Source organism: Carex rostrata, chromosome 1, assembly GCF_964058835.1.
Source record: "Carex rostrata chromosome 1, lpCarRost1.2, whole genome shotgun sequence".
Taxonomy (NCBI): Eukaryota; Viridiplantae; Streptophyta; class Magnoliopsida; order Poales; family Cyperaceae; genus Carex; species Carex rostrata.
The window spans coordinates 9,002,194-9,019,527 of record NC_135918.1 but is presented as its reverse complement, the minus strand read 5'-3'; the positions used below and the strand labels follow the sequence as shown (position 1 = coordinate 9,019,527).

The window sequence follows — 17,334 nt, the reverse complement described above, 5'->3', positions numbered from 1 at the left end:
TAATTTTTGAAACAATAAAACAAATTAAAAACTGGCACAATTGAGTCGGAGGTGCGAGAGGCTCGGATTTGAGAGGAAGAGACGAAGAGAAAGAGAGAGAGAGACACGGAGGAGAGGGAGAGACGGAGACAGAGAGAGAGAGACAGAGTACTGAGGATTTGAGAGGAAGATACGGAGACAGAGACAGAGATGCTAAATTGAAAATGAGAGGCGCGAAATGAAAATAAGAAGAACCCTAGCTAAGCTGGTTATATAGGAATTATCATTAGGATCGGTTGTTTATAAAGAACCGATCCTAATAGTATCAGGATCGGTTTTATAATAAAAAAACCGATCCTGATACTAATTTTTTTGTATAAAAATAGTATCAGGATCGGTTTTTTATTATAAAAAACCGATCTTGATACAAATTTTTTTTTCAAAATTGATTCTGTAAAAAAAAAAAAAAAAAAAAAAAAATCAGGGTCGGTTTTTTATAAAAAACCGATCCTAATAGTATCAGGATCGGTTTTTTATAAAAAACCGACCCTGATTTTTTTTTTTTTTTTTTTTTACAGAATCAATTTTGAAAAAAAAAATTGTATCAGGATCGGTTTTATTGCTAAAAACCGATCCTGATAGTATCTGGATCGGTTTTTAGCAATAAAACCGATCCAGATAGTTTTTTTCTTTTATTTGGAAACTCTTTTCATATGGTTATGTTTAAATAAATATAAAAAATTACATATTAGAAATATAAGTTAATTATTTAATAGAAATTTTATTTAATTTTCAAATTCTACTTAAATAATATTAAACAGGAGATAGGTACTATTTGACATTGACATTTCATTAATGTAATTTTGATGAAAATTAATGTAATTTATATTATTAAAATTTATGTGATAATATAATTAATTATTTGACATTGATATTTCATTTTGAAGTCATTTTGACTATTGAATTTTTTTATACAATCATGCATGATGCATCAATGACTTGTGCCATATAATAATATACATAGGACTTGAACCCTTGTTGTGTGGGGTTGTGAAGGAACGAATACGAACATTAGCATTTGGTCGATCGGAACCGTTAAAATGAAATAATGTCATATTAATTTCACCATTATAAAATTTGATACAATTCGGGATTCATTTACTAGTTCATCAAAGCAAAACAATATAGCAACATCGCACGGCCGTAAATAGTTTACGTTGGATCTTAATATTATTTAAGTAGAATTTGAAAATTAAATAAAATTTCTATTAAATAATTAACTTATATTTCTAATATGTAATTTTTTATATTTATTTAAACATAACCATATGAAAAGATTTTCCAAATAAAAGAAAAAAACTATCAGGATCGGTTTTATTGCTAAAAACCGATCCAGATACTATCAGGATCGGTTTTTAGCAATAAAACCGATCCTGATACAATTTTTTTTTTTCAAAATTGGTTCTGTAAAAAAAAAAAAAAAATCAGGGTCGGTTTTTTATAAAAAACCGATCCTAATAGTATCAGGATCGGTTCTTTATAAAAAACCGACCCTGATTTTTTTTTTTTTTTTTTTTTTGCAGAACCAATTTTGAAAAAAAAAATTGTATCAGGATCAGTTGTTCTAAACAACCGATCCTAATAGTTTAACTATTAGGATCGGTTTTTTAGAACAACGGATCCTGATACTATCAGGATCGGTTTTTTAGAACAACCGATCCTAATAGTTTAACTATTAGGATCGGTTTTTTAGAACAACCGATCCTGATAGTATCAGGATCGGTTTTATAAAAAACCGATCCGGATAGTTCACAAATTAGGATCGGTTGACTAAAAAACCCGATCTAACTAGTTTTTAGGATCGGTTTTGTTCAGAAAACCGATCCAGATAGGTATTAGTATCGGTTGTTTCATATAACCGATCCAGATAGGCCGATCCTGATTCATGTTTTTCCACTAGTGATATCAAATTTAAGGAGATTCAACCTCCCCAAAAGATTTATTCATATTGAGCCATAACTGAGGTATAACATGTAAAAATTGTGTCTACTGAATTTAGATCATAATAAGGCTTAATTGCACCAGGATCAGTTGACGGGGCTTACAGTCTAAAGGAAACTTTCTCGAGTCCAGTACATTTCAGCAAGTTCAAAAGCATATACAGAAAAAACCCACCTCCTTTAGGTTTGGGAAATGATGCCAGAGGAAAGGTATAACATGTAAAAAATTGTGTCAACTAAATTTAGATCATAATAAGGCTTAATTGCACCAGGGTTAGTTGACGGGGCTTACAGCCTAAGGAAAATTTTCAAAGAGTCCAGTACATTTCAGCAAGTTCAAAAGCAGATACAAAAAAAAGTCAAAAACTCACCTCCTTTAGGTTTGGGAAATGATGCCAGAGGAAAGGTACATACAAATTAAATTTGCGAGTAGAAGCTTGTGTTGGTATCAACAATTGTGCAGCAGCACGGGTCCCCGTAATTAAAGTGCAGAGAAATTTGGATTAGAACCTGTTCCAAGGATTATAATTCTAATTATACATCAAAAAAAATAATCTAACAAATATTTAAAAAAAGTTCGAATTTCACATTGTCTTAAAAAAGTTTAAATTTCTAAACCAGCCACTAGATGGCTGATTTGAAAATTTAATTATTATTTGTTTATTATTTTTTTTGTTGAAACTGGCCACTTAGAGTGGGAAAAATAGCGCGACAAAGCCGGCTCTGTCACGGAATGGCACGACACGCGTGTCATATGTGTGCCGTGACAATCTTTTGAAACTTTGACACGGCAGGCACGACATATAGTCACGTGTAATTAGGACCATTAGATATTGATTAAATGGTAAATCTTGAATAAATTAACTTAAATTATGATTAAATGATCACGAAAGTCACACGAGGCATCTTTAGTCACGGCACGTTTAGACACGGCGTGACTCACGTGACGTGACCACTCCTTAATATTCTAGTCATAACACGATACGGCATATAAAAAATTAACTTTATTACAGCACGATACGAGATCAAAATTACGGCACGTTAACACGACCCGTTTTTTTAACTGTACGGCCACTAGATGCCCGGTTTGGACATTTTTATTAATTTCTTTTCAGAAAATATGGACATCATTATTAATTTCTTTTCAGTTATTTCTTTCGTGTTAATTTTCGGAATTGCTGAACGGCTTTACCGACCCGGGCCCTGAGCCCTAACCTCTTAACCCAAAACCCTAGACCGCGAACTGAATCTCCCTCTGGTATTTATCCCGCTCGTCTTCGCAAAACTCGTCGGAGAAGACAACACGTAACCAAGCCGTTACCATGTCCACTCTAGAAATCGAAGCTCGCGAGTAAGCCCACTGCGCCCCCTCCCCCCGCTCTCTCTCTCTCTCGCTCTCTCTCTCTCTCTCTCTCTCTCTCTCTCTCTCTCTCTCTCTCTCTCTCTCTCTCTCTCTGTCTAGAAATGAACTCTTTTATGCTGCAGTACATCTGTGAATTTGAGATATTAGGAGTTGAATGCAATAATTTGGCGAATTAGAAATCCATTTTAGCTTGTTTGTTCCTGTGCATGAATTTCTCTATGTTTTGCCAGTGGTGATAGATACTAAGGACATTTATTAATCCTCTATTGTAGTGTGATAAAGATAGTTCTTCAGTTCTGCAAAGAGAACTCCTTGCACCAAACCTTTCAAACCCTACAAAGCGAGTGTCAGGTCTCTCTCAACACAGTCGACAGCATCGAGACGTTTATAGCTGACATAAATAGTGGCAGATGGGATGCCATTCTCCCCCAAGTTGCTCAATTGAAGTTGCCCCGAAAGAAGTTGGAGGATCTTTATGAACAGGTTGCATTTTTTTCCCCCTTTGTTTGTAAGTTTGCGCAAAAATGACGTTCCACTATGAATTCGCTTCCAAAATAAGTCCCATAAAGCCTTAATTAAGCAACAAAATTTAAGTTCAGCATTGCACAGAGATAGGACTGAAATCTGGTAAATGTCATTCCTTAAGTCAGGAATTATGGAACCAGTTTCCCAGTACCACTAATCAAAAAGTTTTCCCAAGCAATTTGATTTGAGCAGTCGCAATGAAATTTTGTGTAGTAAAGACAAGTGCTAAATCTTGTTCATTTTTTCCCTTAATAAATGTTTTGGTACCAACTGGCGCTGATAATACCAGTATACCACATTGCAAGTATCTTTAACCTGTTGCCATGCATGGAAGACATGATTCAACATTCAACTACTTATTTTGTGTACATTTATGTGAATTTGGTCAGATAGTATTGGAAATGATAGAGCTCCGTGAAATGGACACAGCTCGTGCTATTTTAAGACAAACACAGGTTATGGGAGTTATGAAACAGGAGCAACCAGAGAGGTACTTAAGGCTTGAGCATCTATTAGTCCGGACTTACTTTGACCCTAATGAGGTATGTCCTTTTTTATTGGTCTAAGCTCCATGGGTGTGTCTGTTAAGCAATATGAATTGTACTTCTGTGTTAATTGCCATTGTATTAAAGAACTCAGTAAACCTGATAACTAAATGACAACATAGCCAAAGAAAAAGCGAAAGGAGTGGAATAAATTTGCAAATATGGTTAGTTGCAGTGTTGAGATCCAGTAATGTGTGTTTGTTTTGAATGTATCAAGTAGGTTATTTTTTTTTTTTGTTCTTTTTGAGTTCCTGGTCATTTTAATAATCTAACCTTAAGTCCGAAACAATGTTCTTCCTATTGGAATTTTCAGGCATACCAAGATTCTACAAAGGAAAAGAGACGAGCTCAAATTGCTCAAGGTTTTATTTTAATCTTTTATTACTATTAATTTAAATTAAAATAATCTATTTCCTTATCTCTCTCTCTCTCTTTTTTTTTTAAATATAATAAACAGCAATAGCTGCGGAGGTGTCAGTAGTACCACCGTCTCGGTTAATGGCATTAATCGGTCAGGCCTTAAAATGGCAGCAGCACCAAGGTTTCTCTTTTCTTCTCCTATCTTCCTTTTATTTTTACAATTGATTATTATATTTTTAATTGAAGCCACATTATGTTATCGTCTCTTTGTCTTTTTAGGATTATTGCCGCCTGGCACACAGTTTGATTTATTTAGAGGTACAGCAGCAATGAAACAAGATGAGGAAGAAACTTATCCTAATACGTTATCTCACCAAATCAGGGTATGAGACTATTTTGTTACTGCTGCTGCTTATTTGTTTTTCACTTTTAGTTTTCATTTATTTTGTGTTGAAATGCCTACTTTTTTTAAAATGCTATGCAATAAGCTTTTTTTTTGTTGATCTCCTTCGAGTCCAGAAAGATGACTAATTTATAACTACAATATGATACCAGTCTACCTGTGCCATCTTACTACCAGATATCATGTCCTTTTATTTTTAATTAGCTTGCTGAGTGAATTTTACCAGTTTTTATTTTATTAATAATTCTAAGTGTATTGTGCATAATTTTAAATTTAATTCTCCAACATTGTTTATACAGTTTGGAAAGAAAAGCAACCCTGAATGTGCTCGGTTTTCACCAGATGGACAGTACCTTGTTTCATCCTCCGTGGATGGCATTATTGAGGTAATTTCTTGTTTTTTGTTGTTTTGTACAGTATTTTCGCACCTTAAAAAGAGCAACTTTCCAGTAAAATAACAATTTTCTCCATTAATTGCTTCTATCTTGGTTTCATCCTCAATAGGTTTGGGATTACATAAGCGGAAAGCTCAAAAAGGATCTTCAGTACCAAGCTGATGTGGGTACCCTTTATATTTTCAAATTAATCCCTAGTTTTCTTTTGTAATCATATTTGTATAATTAAAATGTACTATTACAGGAGAATTTCATGGTACATGATGAGGCGGTATTGTGTGTTGACTTCAGTAGAGATTCTGAGATGCTTGTTTCTGGCTCACAAGACGGAAAGATCAAGGTTATATATCTGTTCGGCCTAATTTTGTTTCTTCCATATTCTAACACATGCTGTCTGGTATTTTTGAGCAAATTATGAAGGTAAGTAATGAGTTTAGTTACTGTTTAAGCATCGATGATATGGCCAAATATCTTCAGGTAGTAAAAAAGTAAAAGTAAACATCAGTAAGGTTCTGGTACTAATAGAGGTAGTTAGGAAGTTACTTAGTGTTAATAATATTGTTAGGAAGTTGTTACAACAGATTAGGATTAGTTGGATTGTAACAACTCTATGTGATAGCTCTCTTATAAATAGAAGATGTATATGAAAGCAAATTACATAAATGAAATACATTTCTCCTATTCTCTCTTAGTTGTTAGGTACTATTCCAAAAGATCAATCAAGGCTATATTCTAGAGTTCTCATGGGCTTAACTTTTGGGATTGATCATACTGTACAAAGTAATATGACGAGCTTAAACTTACTTCAGTTATATCAGCCTTTTGATGATTTCTGGTTTAATTTAATAATAGGTATGGAGAATAAGAACTGGGCAGTGCTTGCGGAGGCTAGAGCGTGCTCACGCGAAAGGGGTCACCAGCGTTACCTTCTCTCGGGATGGCACCCAAATTCTTAGCACCTCCTTCGATACTACTGCTAGGTGCTTTTTCTTTACAGAGGTTAATTATTGCTATTGATTGGTTACAGCAGTACATCGCATGCATGCAATACCCACTGCTCGTCTTATTTGTGAGTGTGAGATTTGTTGGGTTTAGCTACAAGTTTTTTGAGAGAAACTGGGTTTTGTGTGTATTTACACTAAGTTGTTGGTCGAACTTCTCCAAGTTAGCTCATTTAAGCCAAGTTTTGCGTTGAAGCCTCATTTCTAGCCCAATTGTCCTCGATTATCCTCCCAATTTCGAGCTGTGCCAAAAAATTAGATCAACTAAGGCAATTTAGTTTGTTCATATTGTTGCCTCAGTAAAGGTGGATTTGTGTTTTGACATTATATTTGATGTTATTGGTTGTAGAATTCATGGTTTGAAATCCGGAAAGATGTTGAAAGAATTTAGAGGACACACTTCATATGTAAACTATGCCATATTCACAAATGATGGTGGCCGTGTCATCACTGCCTCAAGTGATTGTACTGTCAAGGTCTCCTCTTATCTTTTCAAAATTTGTTTTTATCCTTTTATTATTTTTTTATAATTTTTTCAATTGCAAGTGTTCTTTTCTTTCTAATTAGTTTTAATTTTATGAAGTAAATTGTGTTATTTTTTGCTGCCTATGTAAAGGTGTGGGACATGAAAACTACAGATTGCATTCAAACTTTCAAGCCTCCACCTCCATTGAGGGTACTTCTTTGTACTACAGATTTTTATTATTTTGGTTTGTCTATATCTTTAGTTACATCCTTTTATTGTTGTTTTCATTTTTTTTTTGCCAACTCTCAGGGAGGAGATGCTTCCATAAACTCGGTGCATATATTCCCAAAGAATCCTGAACATATTGTTGTATGCAATAAAACTTCTTCAATTTATATCATGACTCTCCAAGGCCAGGTAAAATTGTCTTGAGAAAATAAGATTCATCTTTTGTCGATTAAAAAAAATATTAATCATTGGTAAATGCTTTTACAGGTGGTGAAGAGCTTTTCATCCGGTAAAAGGGAAGGAGGAGATTTCGTGGCTGCATCTGTTTCGCCTAAAGGCGATTGGATATACTGTATTGGTGAAGACATGTATGAATTTTCTTTAGATATTCTATTCTTGTTACAAATTGCAACTTGCAAAATATTTACTGGTACTCGTCGTCCCTTTACCCATTTCCCCAACTTTGTTTTTTTCTTTGTCGCAAGTAAGCTTGGTTTTATCCAATACAACAATTTGGAAAATAATAAAAAAAGTTATTACCCAATAATTAATGTTCTCGTAGACAGCTGATACTTACGTAAAAGCTCTCTTTTATTTTAAAAAAATTATTGTTAGATGTAATTTTATTTACGTACTTCTTTAAAAAATATTCAGGAATATATATTGTTTTAGTCATCAATCAGGCAAGCTGGAGCATTTGATGAAGGTTTGTTCATTATTTTCTCTTTCCTTTTCCTTTTTTTTTTTGTAATTGCAGCTTTTTATTTAGTACCCCCGAAAATCTAAAATACCGGTTTACCCCCATTTTTATTTCAATATGAACAAGTTCTATTGTTGTAAAGAATGTTCTTGTAAAGTGTTGTTGTGAATGAAGTTTTGGGGGTGTTTTCAGGGTGGCCACAAGTCTTATGTCTTGTTTTGATAGGACTGAACTGCATATACCATCTTTCATTTTTCATTTATATATATATATATATATATATATATATAGATATATATCATCTGAACCATTTGGAAAAGAACCAAATATACCAAGCCGATAAACAAATGAGGATGAAAAAGGGAAATTATTTTTTTCATTTTTTGGAAAATAATGTTGAACTGGGTATATGCAACATTCCAAATGTTTCTCTAGGGGCTTTGAGATGTTATGTTGCAGATGTCCATTAATTTGAGGTTCTGCAGGGACACCGACAAATATTTCTTTAATTTGTTATTTTATGTCGGCTTAGTCTTTTTTTGGCATAATCAAATTTTTAGGTGCACGAGAAAGATGCAATTGGGTTAACTCACCACCCACATAGGAATCTGGTGGTAACCTATGGCGAGGATTGCATTATGAAGATTTGGAAGCCTTAGAATAATTCTTTTATGTACTAAAACTATTTTTCTTGCAATGTTCTTCTCTTTTGCTGATGATGTAATTTCCTTTTGCATATTAGCTAGCTATGTATGAAAAGCGAAAAAGGATTTGTAGTATTGACAGAAAATGTTACTTAAAACTATTTTTCTAGGAAAGAATATGTTTATCCTTGTTCATTATCGTAAAATTCATGTGCTAAGTGACAGAGCTAATCCGCTCTGTGCAATTTTAAATCTATGTTATATCAATTAGCGATCCTACAACATCAATTCAGTTACAATAATAAAGAAGTAACCATGAAATTCATCTCAAAATCTAAGCATTAAGAAACAAGTTACATTTTCACATATGATACATCTACAGATAGCATTCATTAGCTTCTCTTATACATGATATCTGAGAATATCAGCAACTCCTGTCATCTACCAGCATCAAGATAAGCTTATTTCTCCAAGCATCCTACTATAAATGAATGAATAAACAAATAAATAAAAATTGATGTATGCTCTTTTGATAGCACTGAATTGGATTTTTGCAACTGATTGCAACCTTTTTGTAATTTTTTAAAATAACATGGTCAGAATTTAATAATTAAGACGAACTTAAAGAAAAGTAGTGTGTAAAATATACCTCTGCTCTTGATCCTGCCGATGACAGGAACTTGCATCTGAAATCTCCAGACCAAGCTTGTGATCAAATAAGGAACAAGATTCAATGAAATTCAAATCTTCTAATAGAATTTCAAAGTGTTTTTCCACCTCTTCTGCAGTCTTCTTATTTCCAATCATGAAAGCAACCCATTCCCATCTCTTGGGGCATTTTTCATCTATGATTGCCAAAGCAACTTCAAATAATTTGTTCTCTTCTTGGCTCCATTTTGAGTTATAATTTGAACAATCTTTCTCACAATCCCTCATTCCCTATCTCTGTTTTTTTTTTCTTTTGTCCCTTTTTAGGAGGTAGTGTTTTGAGAATGCTTCTAGAGGGACACCTAAGTACTTATACTTGGAGAGTACGAGAGACTCTTTTATTGATTATGTTATTATTTTCTATTACACCACATATCACCAATATATATATATACATTCTTGTGTCATATATATGTAATAATGTGAAGGTGTTTGATCAAAAGAGGAAAGATCAAAGGGGACAGATGTGGATACAGATAAGCTGATAGGTATGTATAAGAAATAAAAGGACAAACATCAGGAATTCAGGATATTGCTTGCAATTGCAACTACTCAGTACATCATCCCATATTAAACAATCATATCTATTTGAGATAGAAGGATATTATTTTTTAAGTAGTAAAGATACAATATTTCTCAAGTGTTTTGCTAATGCACCCCTATAATTGCATCAATTCATTGTTGAGAAAACATGTATAGATTATTTATTTTATTTGTTAAAAACTTATTGTTGTTCTTTCTTATAGTTAATGAGTTGAAGATACTTAGAGCATCAACATCTCAGCAAGTCAAATGAATTTCTAAATAACTGGTATCTATTTATTAAAAATTAAGGTCTCTAAAGTTTATAACTCTTATATCTCTGAAATTAATTTTAGAGTTTCTATTAAGTTACGTCAGCAATAAATTAAAAAAAGAGAAATAATTTGAACCAATTATTTGACCAGCATGGAGTTTATAAACAGTTTTTTAATAGTAAACTTTCATGCATTGTTTCTAAAACTGAATTAGAAATCATCACATCAGATTATAAACTTTCATAATATCAGAGATGTAGATCTCTTACATGAAAAAAAAAAACAAGAAGGAAAAAGTATGGCTATTGATGAAAAAGAATTAAAGAAAAGAGAGCAACAAGCCAACAAGTAGATGTTGTTTAAAGGAAGTCAAGACTAAGAATCCAATCTTGACAGATGATAAAGTAAAAGAATCACCTGCACTGACGTGGAGAGAATAGAATACTGCTTATTCTTTTCCAAAGGTTTTGGAGACATTTTATTTATTAATTTATTTGTTAAATAAAAAGTTGGTAACAAGGAATTTTCAAGTGTTACGCATGGTTTAGTTATTTAATATTCATTCAATTATAACATTTTGAAATCTATCTTTTTGTAGTGATAATTTAAATATAATACTATCTTATAATTAATCTCTTCCTTAAATAAAACGATTTGTAATTTCTGCGATCCAAAGTAAGGTGGTGATATTGACACCATAATTTTGTTACCAACACAACATTTCTTAAATATTTTGAACAGATTTGCTCCTAATTTGAGTGTTTTTTTTTTTTACAACACTTCTATTCCTTTTAAACTAAAAACGTTTGTATTGCAAAAATTGTTTCTCATCGATGTAATTTCCGTGAAAGCAAATTGCATTGAAGAATTAATTCAAAATTTACTTTTAGAGAAATTTTATCAAATAGTTGACTATTTTAGCAATTTTTTCTCAGAGAATTATTATATGAGTAATTGATGATGCTAAGAAGATAAGCAAAAAAATGTTATTTGTTATTTATGGTCAAATTTTTTTTTTTTTGAGAATGACAGCAACAAATTAGGAATGAGTAATTAAGAAATAGTCATTAAGAGACTTGTTATTATAATTTTTAAGGTTCATAAAATTAAGAATTTTGAAATGTATTGTTCCGGTAACAAGTTTTGTTGTTGAATCAAAGCTATTTTTTTGAAGTGATTAATAACTAAAAAAAGAAAGTTGATGTGCTAATAAAAATCTAACTAAAGTCAAAAGTTCAGAATGAGATATTTTGTCATACTCAAAAGAGATTGAGAAAAAAAAATAAAAAATGGCCGCCCCATGACGTGAGAATCTCTGTTGCTTCAACTTTACTTCAATATCATATATTATCCTACTGAGAGAGTAGGCATAACCAAACAAGGATATTAAATAATTCAACTATTTGTGTATTATATATTCATAATACCAATTATATAGGCAATTAATTTTGGTGACATGCTTAAATTTTAATGTCTCCAAACTAAGCCTGATTAATAAGGTTTTGACTACTGTTGATAGTGTTAAATCTTAAAGGAAAGGTACAGTACAAGTGTACAACAGTGACAACTTGAAGGCTGCATGGAGTCATGGAGACCACAGCTATCAAATAATTTTATTATTATTTCGTAGAGAAGAAGATCTTGTTTGCTTGCGGTTTAATTTACGGATCAAATATGGATCGGATAATGGTAAAAACTATATCGGTATCTGTTTTTATTTTTCGGATATAAATACGGATTGGATATTAAACGGATACGGATCGGATATCCGTTTTTTATAACAGTGAATAACAATATTTTTTAATAATATATATTAAACTATATCTGCTATTAGGATACATATAATTAAAATTTAAAACCATATCTGTATCCGTATGGATATTCGGATATCATATATCCGTATCTAATTTTTGGATACGGATCCGAATACGTTGGATAATATCCGATCCGTTTGCACCTCTAGGTTCAATGCTGTGCCAAAACAAAATAAATCATTATTATCTTTTCTCCCTTTTTACATTAAAACCATAAGTGGCAAAACATGATTATTAATTCAAATCTGACAAGAATATTAGTTCGATCAACTTTGTCACTAAAAAAGAGGCGGCATATGTGAAGTCAAATTTCTTTTATGTATTGCTTAGATTTAAATTGTTATCAAGAAAAATCAGTAAAAAAAATGATGAAATTTGCTGTGTGCTTTATCAATTGCATGATTTGAACTTTTCAATAAATTAAATTTAACCCCTTGCTTCAAATTTAACATATAAGAGCACAACAGAAATTTTCTATTATAAAAGCCCTTTGAATTGATTAAAAAATAATTGAAAATATTGTCAAATAATGTTGTTAAATTGTTATCACTTATCCATGGATAGGATATTTCTCTCTTAGATCTTACATATCAATTGGGCCCAAACAAAACTGACCCAACATAGAAAATAAAAATGAAACTTAAAAAAAGCCCAATAACATGTCTGTTTCCGTTCCTTCGGGTCGCTTTCTATTTTGCTGGTGAACCCGATACCCGCTACCCGCTTCAAAAACAATGAATACGGCCAGCTGCTGAATCCTTGTGCCTCGTGGTTCATACCTCTCAACCGTTCAAATTTTTCTTGCGCGAATATCAATGAAGATCAACGATTGAGATCGGAATAACAGGTTGTGTTATTCTTTTGGAATAACAGCAGAGCAACTTTTAAATTGAGATTAAATCCTACCATTACTGGTAATGCGATACTGTTTCCATCTTAAACCTGGAGCCTACAAAACAAAATGTAGCTTGAGGCACATAGAATTAATGAAGATTAAACAAAAAAGAAAGAAGATAGTAGTTAGCCTTGAATTAAAAGAATATATATAATTGTTTTTGTTTTTGTTTTTGTTTATGTTTTTGTTATATTCTCTGGCTACGCGCGCACGGAGAGAGATAGAGAGGGAGAGAGAGCAAGAGCGAAAGGGAAATTAAGCCAGGGAAGAGGCAGTGCATGGAACGGGGCACCAACACGTACGCCTTGCATTTTCCACCATCTCATCTCCCAGCCAATAGTACTCCGCCACGTGGATGTAATTGTTGATAGTCACATCCCATGCTCGACCTCATCCCTGCCTTGTCTTATCTCCCTTCTCTCTCTCTCTCTAAAACGCTCATACCATTGCGTCCGGATCCGCTGCGACCCTGCAATCCCCTTCTCTGTCTATCTCTCTCCTCTCTCTTCTTTCTCTCTTATCAACTGGGGATTGCAGGGTCCTTGAAATTTGGAATTTCAGCAGATGTGAATTCCATACCATTTGTGTTGTGACCTGTGATGAAGGAGAACTGCGATCGCAATCGCTTTTATAATCATATAATTTCTTTTGATTATGTACTACTTCATGCCTCCTCTGTTACTTGTTTTTCTGTTTCGTTAAGGTCAGTACAGCCTAGGGAGTACAATAGTTCTTTTGACTTGACGACCTAGGTGACTGGGTAATCCATTTCTTCATTTCGCTCCAGTTGTATTATACTGGACAGCTCCCTACCCTTACTGTGCTCAATAAAATAAGATCTTGTTTTTTTTTAATCTATTTATGATCCTGATTCATATCATTGTATGTGCATAATTGGATTAAATCATTAAACTCAATGTGTAAGATCAGGACAAGAAACAAAAGTGCCCATGTCCATTTCGAAAAAATAAAAGAAAAAAAATACAATGGTCTCCATTTCGGAACGAATTGAAGATGTTTTAAAACCTGAATTGGGTAGTACGCACCTTAGTAGCACAGTACTACTGCTTAGATTCATTGTACTAAGTACTAACTATTTTAATTGGTTTGGCGTTGGTTTGTCATGGTACATTTGGTACTGCTGCTCCGACCAAAGAAGTCTTTGGTTGAGTTGCTGCCCTAAGCAACATGCACGGGCTATGTTGGATGGATACGGATACAGGTATCGTGTCGGATACAATACGGATACAGTGATACGGCGATTTTCAAAAATTTAGAATACGATACGTCCATTATATATATTATTTTTCTATTTTAATTATGATATTTAGATTAATATTAAATTTAAATCAAACTGGTACAAAGACTTAACTCAAATATAAATTAAATAAATAAATATATATATCATATAATATAGTCTATCACAGTGGGTAAGTGTTCTGGCTCTTACCAAGATGGCTTGGTTTGTTTCGAACCACGCAAGGAGCAAAAACAGTCTATTTATTGCAAGGAATGTTTGGACAGGGTGTATTGGACCAGGTCCAGGAGCTTAAATATTCTGAAAGCTTGGACCAGCAGCAAATTCTGAGGAGACAAAAAAAAAATTAGAAGTGTCCCGGCCGCGTCCAACCGTATCGGCGCAAGGTATCGGTGGCGTACGTATCAGATACAGGTACAAAGCCCTCCCAGAGGTATCAGGGTAACATAGTGCACAGATGTTTGTTGGGTTAGGTTTAGTCGGTTTTGAACTGAATTGAATTAGTTTGGATTAAACGGTTTAGTTTTTTCAGTTTAATGGTTTGGTTTGGTCTGAAATTTTTTAAAACTGAAATAACCGAACTAGCTGAACTTTTTAATATTATGGATTTGATCCGGACCATCCTGGTTTATTTCTTAATTGATCAATTGCTTTAAATATTTGGTTTATTTCTTAATATCTCAATTTATTTCTTAATATCACGGTTTATTTCTTAATACACTTCGGTTTATTATAAATCAATAGCTATAATCGAACAAATCAGACAAACCGAAATAAAATTTTGGTTCAATTCGATTCTATTTTTGAAATCAAATTAAATTTTGATTTGCGAACCGAACCGATGAACAACCCTAGCAACATTGTATACTGCAGTACCTTTTCTTTATGAACTCGGATATTATTATATTAAACTATTTGGCCGAATATTTAATATTAGCCACAATGTATATTGCACCTTTTCTTTATGAACTTAAAATTTTCGTCGAAAATAATATATTCCTTATTGTTAATAAATATTTACTGAACTGTCGAAAAAAATGTAATCTATTGTGTATATTAATTATATATATACATTGTGTCTTTTCTTCAACTAATTAAATATCTCCAGAGGATGTTGTTGATTTAGTTTGTTTTATTTTACAGGTTTTAGATATTATAATTATATATATTTTTTAATATCTATAAAGATAATGGCTAATTAAGACTGCTAATTTTTTAACAATATTGTTATAAAATATATTAACTTTTTAATAATAAAAATATAGATATAAATTATTTAATAAATGCTAATGTTGTTGTGGATCTCATTCTCCGTCCATGAATCTCCTTCTTACTCCGTTCGATCTCCAATGTTGATCTTGGTCACTTTCTTCATCCACGAATCTTCTTCTTACACTATTAGATCTCTAATGTTGTTGTGACTCTTATTCTCCATCTACAAATCTTCTTTCTTCCTTCATTTGATCTCATGTGTTTTTATGTTTCTCCTTGTTCATTTATGAATCTCCTTTTTACTCCGTTGGATCTCCAATGTTGTTCTGGCTCTCCTTCTTACTCTGTTAGATCTTAAGTGTTGTTCTGGATCTTCTTCTTCATCCACAAATCTTCTTCTTACTATGTTGGATCTACAGTGTTGTTGTGGCTCTCATTCTCTATCCACAAATCTCTTTCTAATTTCGTTGGGTCTCCAGAGTTATTTTGGCTTTTCTTCTTAATCCATGAATGTCTTTCTTACTCTGTTGGATCTCTTGTGTTGTTTCGACTCTCCTTCTTCATCCACGAATATTCTTCTTACTCTGTTGGATCTCTATTGTTGTCGTGGCACTCCCTTTTACTCTGTTGGATTTATAGTGTGGTTTTGACTGTCCTTCTTCATCCACGAATCGTCCTCTTACTCTGTTGGATCTCCAAAGTTTTTGTGTCTCTTATTCTTCATTCCAAAATCTCCTTCCTACTTTGTTGGATCACCAGTGTTGTTCTGGCTCTTCTTCTTCATCTATGAATCTCCTTCTTACTCATTGGATCTTCAATAGTAATCTGGCCCCCTCATACATTGGATCTTCAACGTTGTTATGACTCTCCCTCATACTCCATTGGATCTCCAATGTTGTTTTGGCTCTCCCTCATACTCCATTGGATCTCCAATGTTGTTGTGGATCTTATTCTGTATCCACGAATCTCCTTCTCACTTCGTTCGATGCCCATTGTTGTTTTGGCTCTCCTTCTTCATCCACAAATCTCCTTCTTACTATGTTGTATCTCTAGTGTTGTTCAGGCTCTCATTCTTCATACATGAATCTTTTTCTTACTCTATTGGATCTTCATTGTTGTCATGGCTCTCATTCTTCATCCACGAATCTTCTTCTTACACTGTTGGATCTCTAATATTTTTATGGCTCTCATTCTCCATGTACGTATCTCTTTCTTACTCTGTTTGATATCGAATGTTGTTTTGGCTCTCCTTCTTCCTATGTTGGATCTACAGTGTTGTTTTGGCTTGTCTTATTTATCCATGAATCTCCTTCTAACTCCATTGGACTTCCAGTGTTGTTATTACTGTCCTTTTTCATCCACAAATCTTCCTCTTACTCTGTTGGATCTCCAAAGTTGTTGTGGCTGTCATTCTTCATTCCCAAATCTCCTTCCTACTATGTTGTATCTTTAGTGTTATTCCATCTCTCTTTCTTACTTCGTTCGATCTCCAATTTTATTATAGCTCTCTCTCTTACTCTGTTGGATCTCAAGTTTTATTCCGACTCTCCTTCTTCATCCATGAATCTTCTTCTTACTCTGTTTGATCTCTAGTGTTGCTCTAGCTCTCATTCTTCATCCATGAATCTCCTTTCTACTCCATTAGCTCTCCAATGTTATTCTGGCCCTCCCTCATACTCCATTGGATCTCCAGTGTTCTTTTGGCTCTTCCTCATACTCCATTGGATCTCCAATGTTGTTGTGGCTCTTGATATCTCCATATTATGTCTAATTTATAGCCCTAATTTATACTTAAACCTGTGTTTTAAAGCCTATAAATGTGGACTTTTTACTTATATTTCGAAGAAATGTGGTACTGCTATGTTTTGTTTGGTATTTTGCAGGAAAAAGGGCGAAAAACTGGATCTGACAATTTTTCATACGGCCTGTATGACATACCCTACGGGCCGTACAGGATCTGCCCAACCACACAGAAGATTCCACAACAGAGGCACATAGTCTCCAAGACAAAACACAGCCCTACGGGCCGTATGGGGTCCCC

At 33.4% G+C, this 17,334-nt stretch overlaps 1 protein-coding gene and 1 long non-coding RNA gene across 2 annotated transcripts; one reads left to right on the top strand and one right to left on the bottom strand.

Moving 5' to 3' along the window:
* Positions 1–3,144: 3,144 nt before the first annotated feature.
* SMU1 (transducin family protein / WD-40 repeat family protein) lies at positions 3,145–8,815 on the top strand. The gene is made up of 16 exons (XM_078304945.1): positions 3,145–3,330; positions 3,615–3,825; positions 4,257–4,409; positions 4,726–4,774; positions 4,870–4,953; positions 5,052–5,155; positions 5,475–5,561; positions 5,680–5,733; positions 5,815–5,910; positions 6,423–6,550; positions 6,921–7,047; positions 7,188–7,247; positions 7,347–7,454; positions 7,533–7,633; positions 7,920–7,971; positions 8,526–8,815. The coding sequence occupies exons 1-16, from the start codon at positions 3,302–3,304 to the stop codon at positions 8,622–8,624; spliced, it is 1,542 nt and encodes a 513-aa protein (XP_078161071.1). The 5' UTR covers positions 3,145–3,301; the 3' UTR covers positions 8,625–8,815.
* A 95-nt stretch (positions 8,816–8,910) lies between these two features.
* LOC144556564 (uncharacterized) lies at positions 8,911–9,600 on the bottom strand. Its single transcript, XR_013512478.1, has 2 exons — positions 9,259–9,600; positions 8,911–9,090 (listed from the first exon to the last, which is right to left on the bottom strand). It is a non-coding gene; the product is annotated as an uncharacterized LOC144556564 (long non-coding RNA).
* Positions 9,601–17,334: the final 7,734 nt, after the last annotated feature.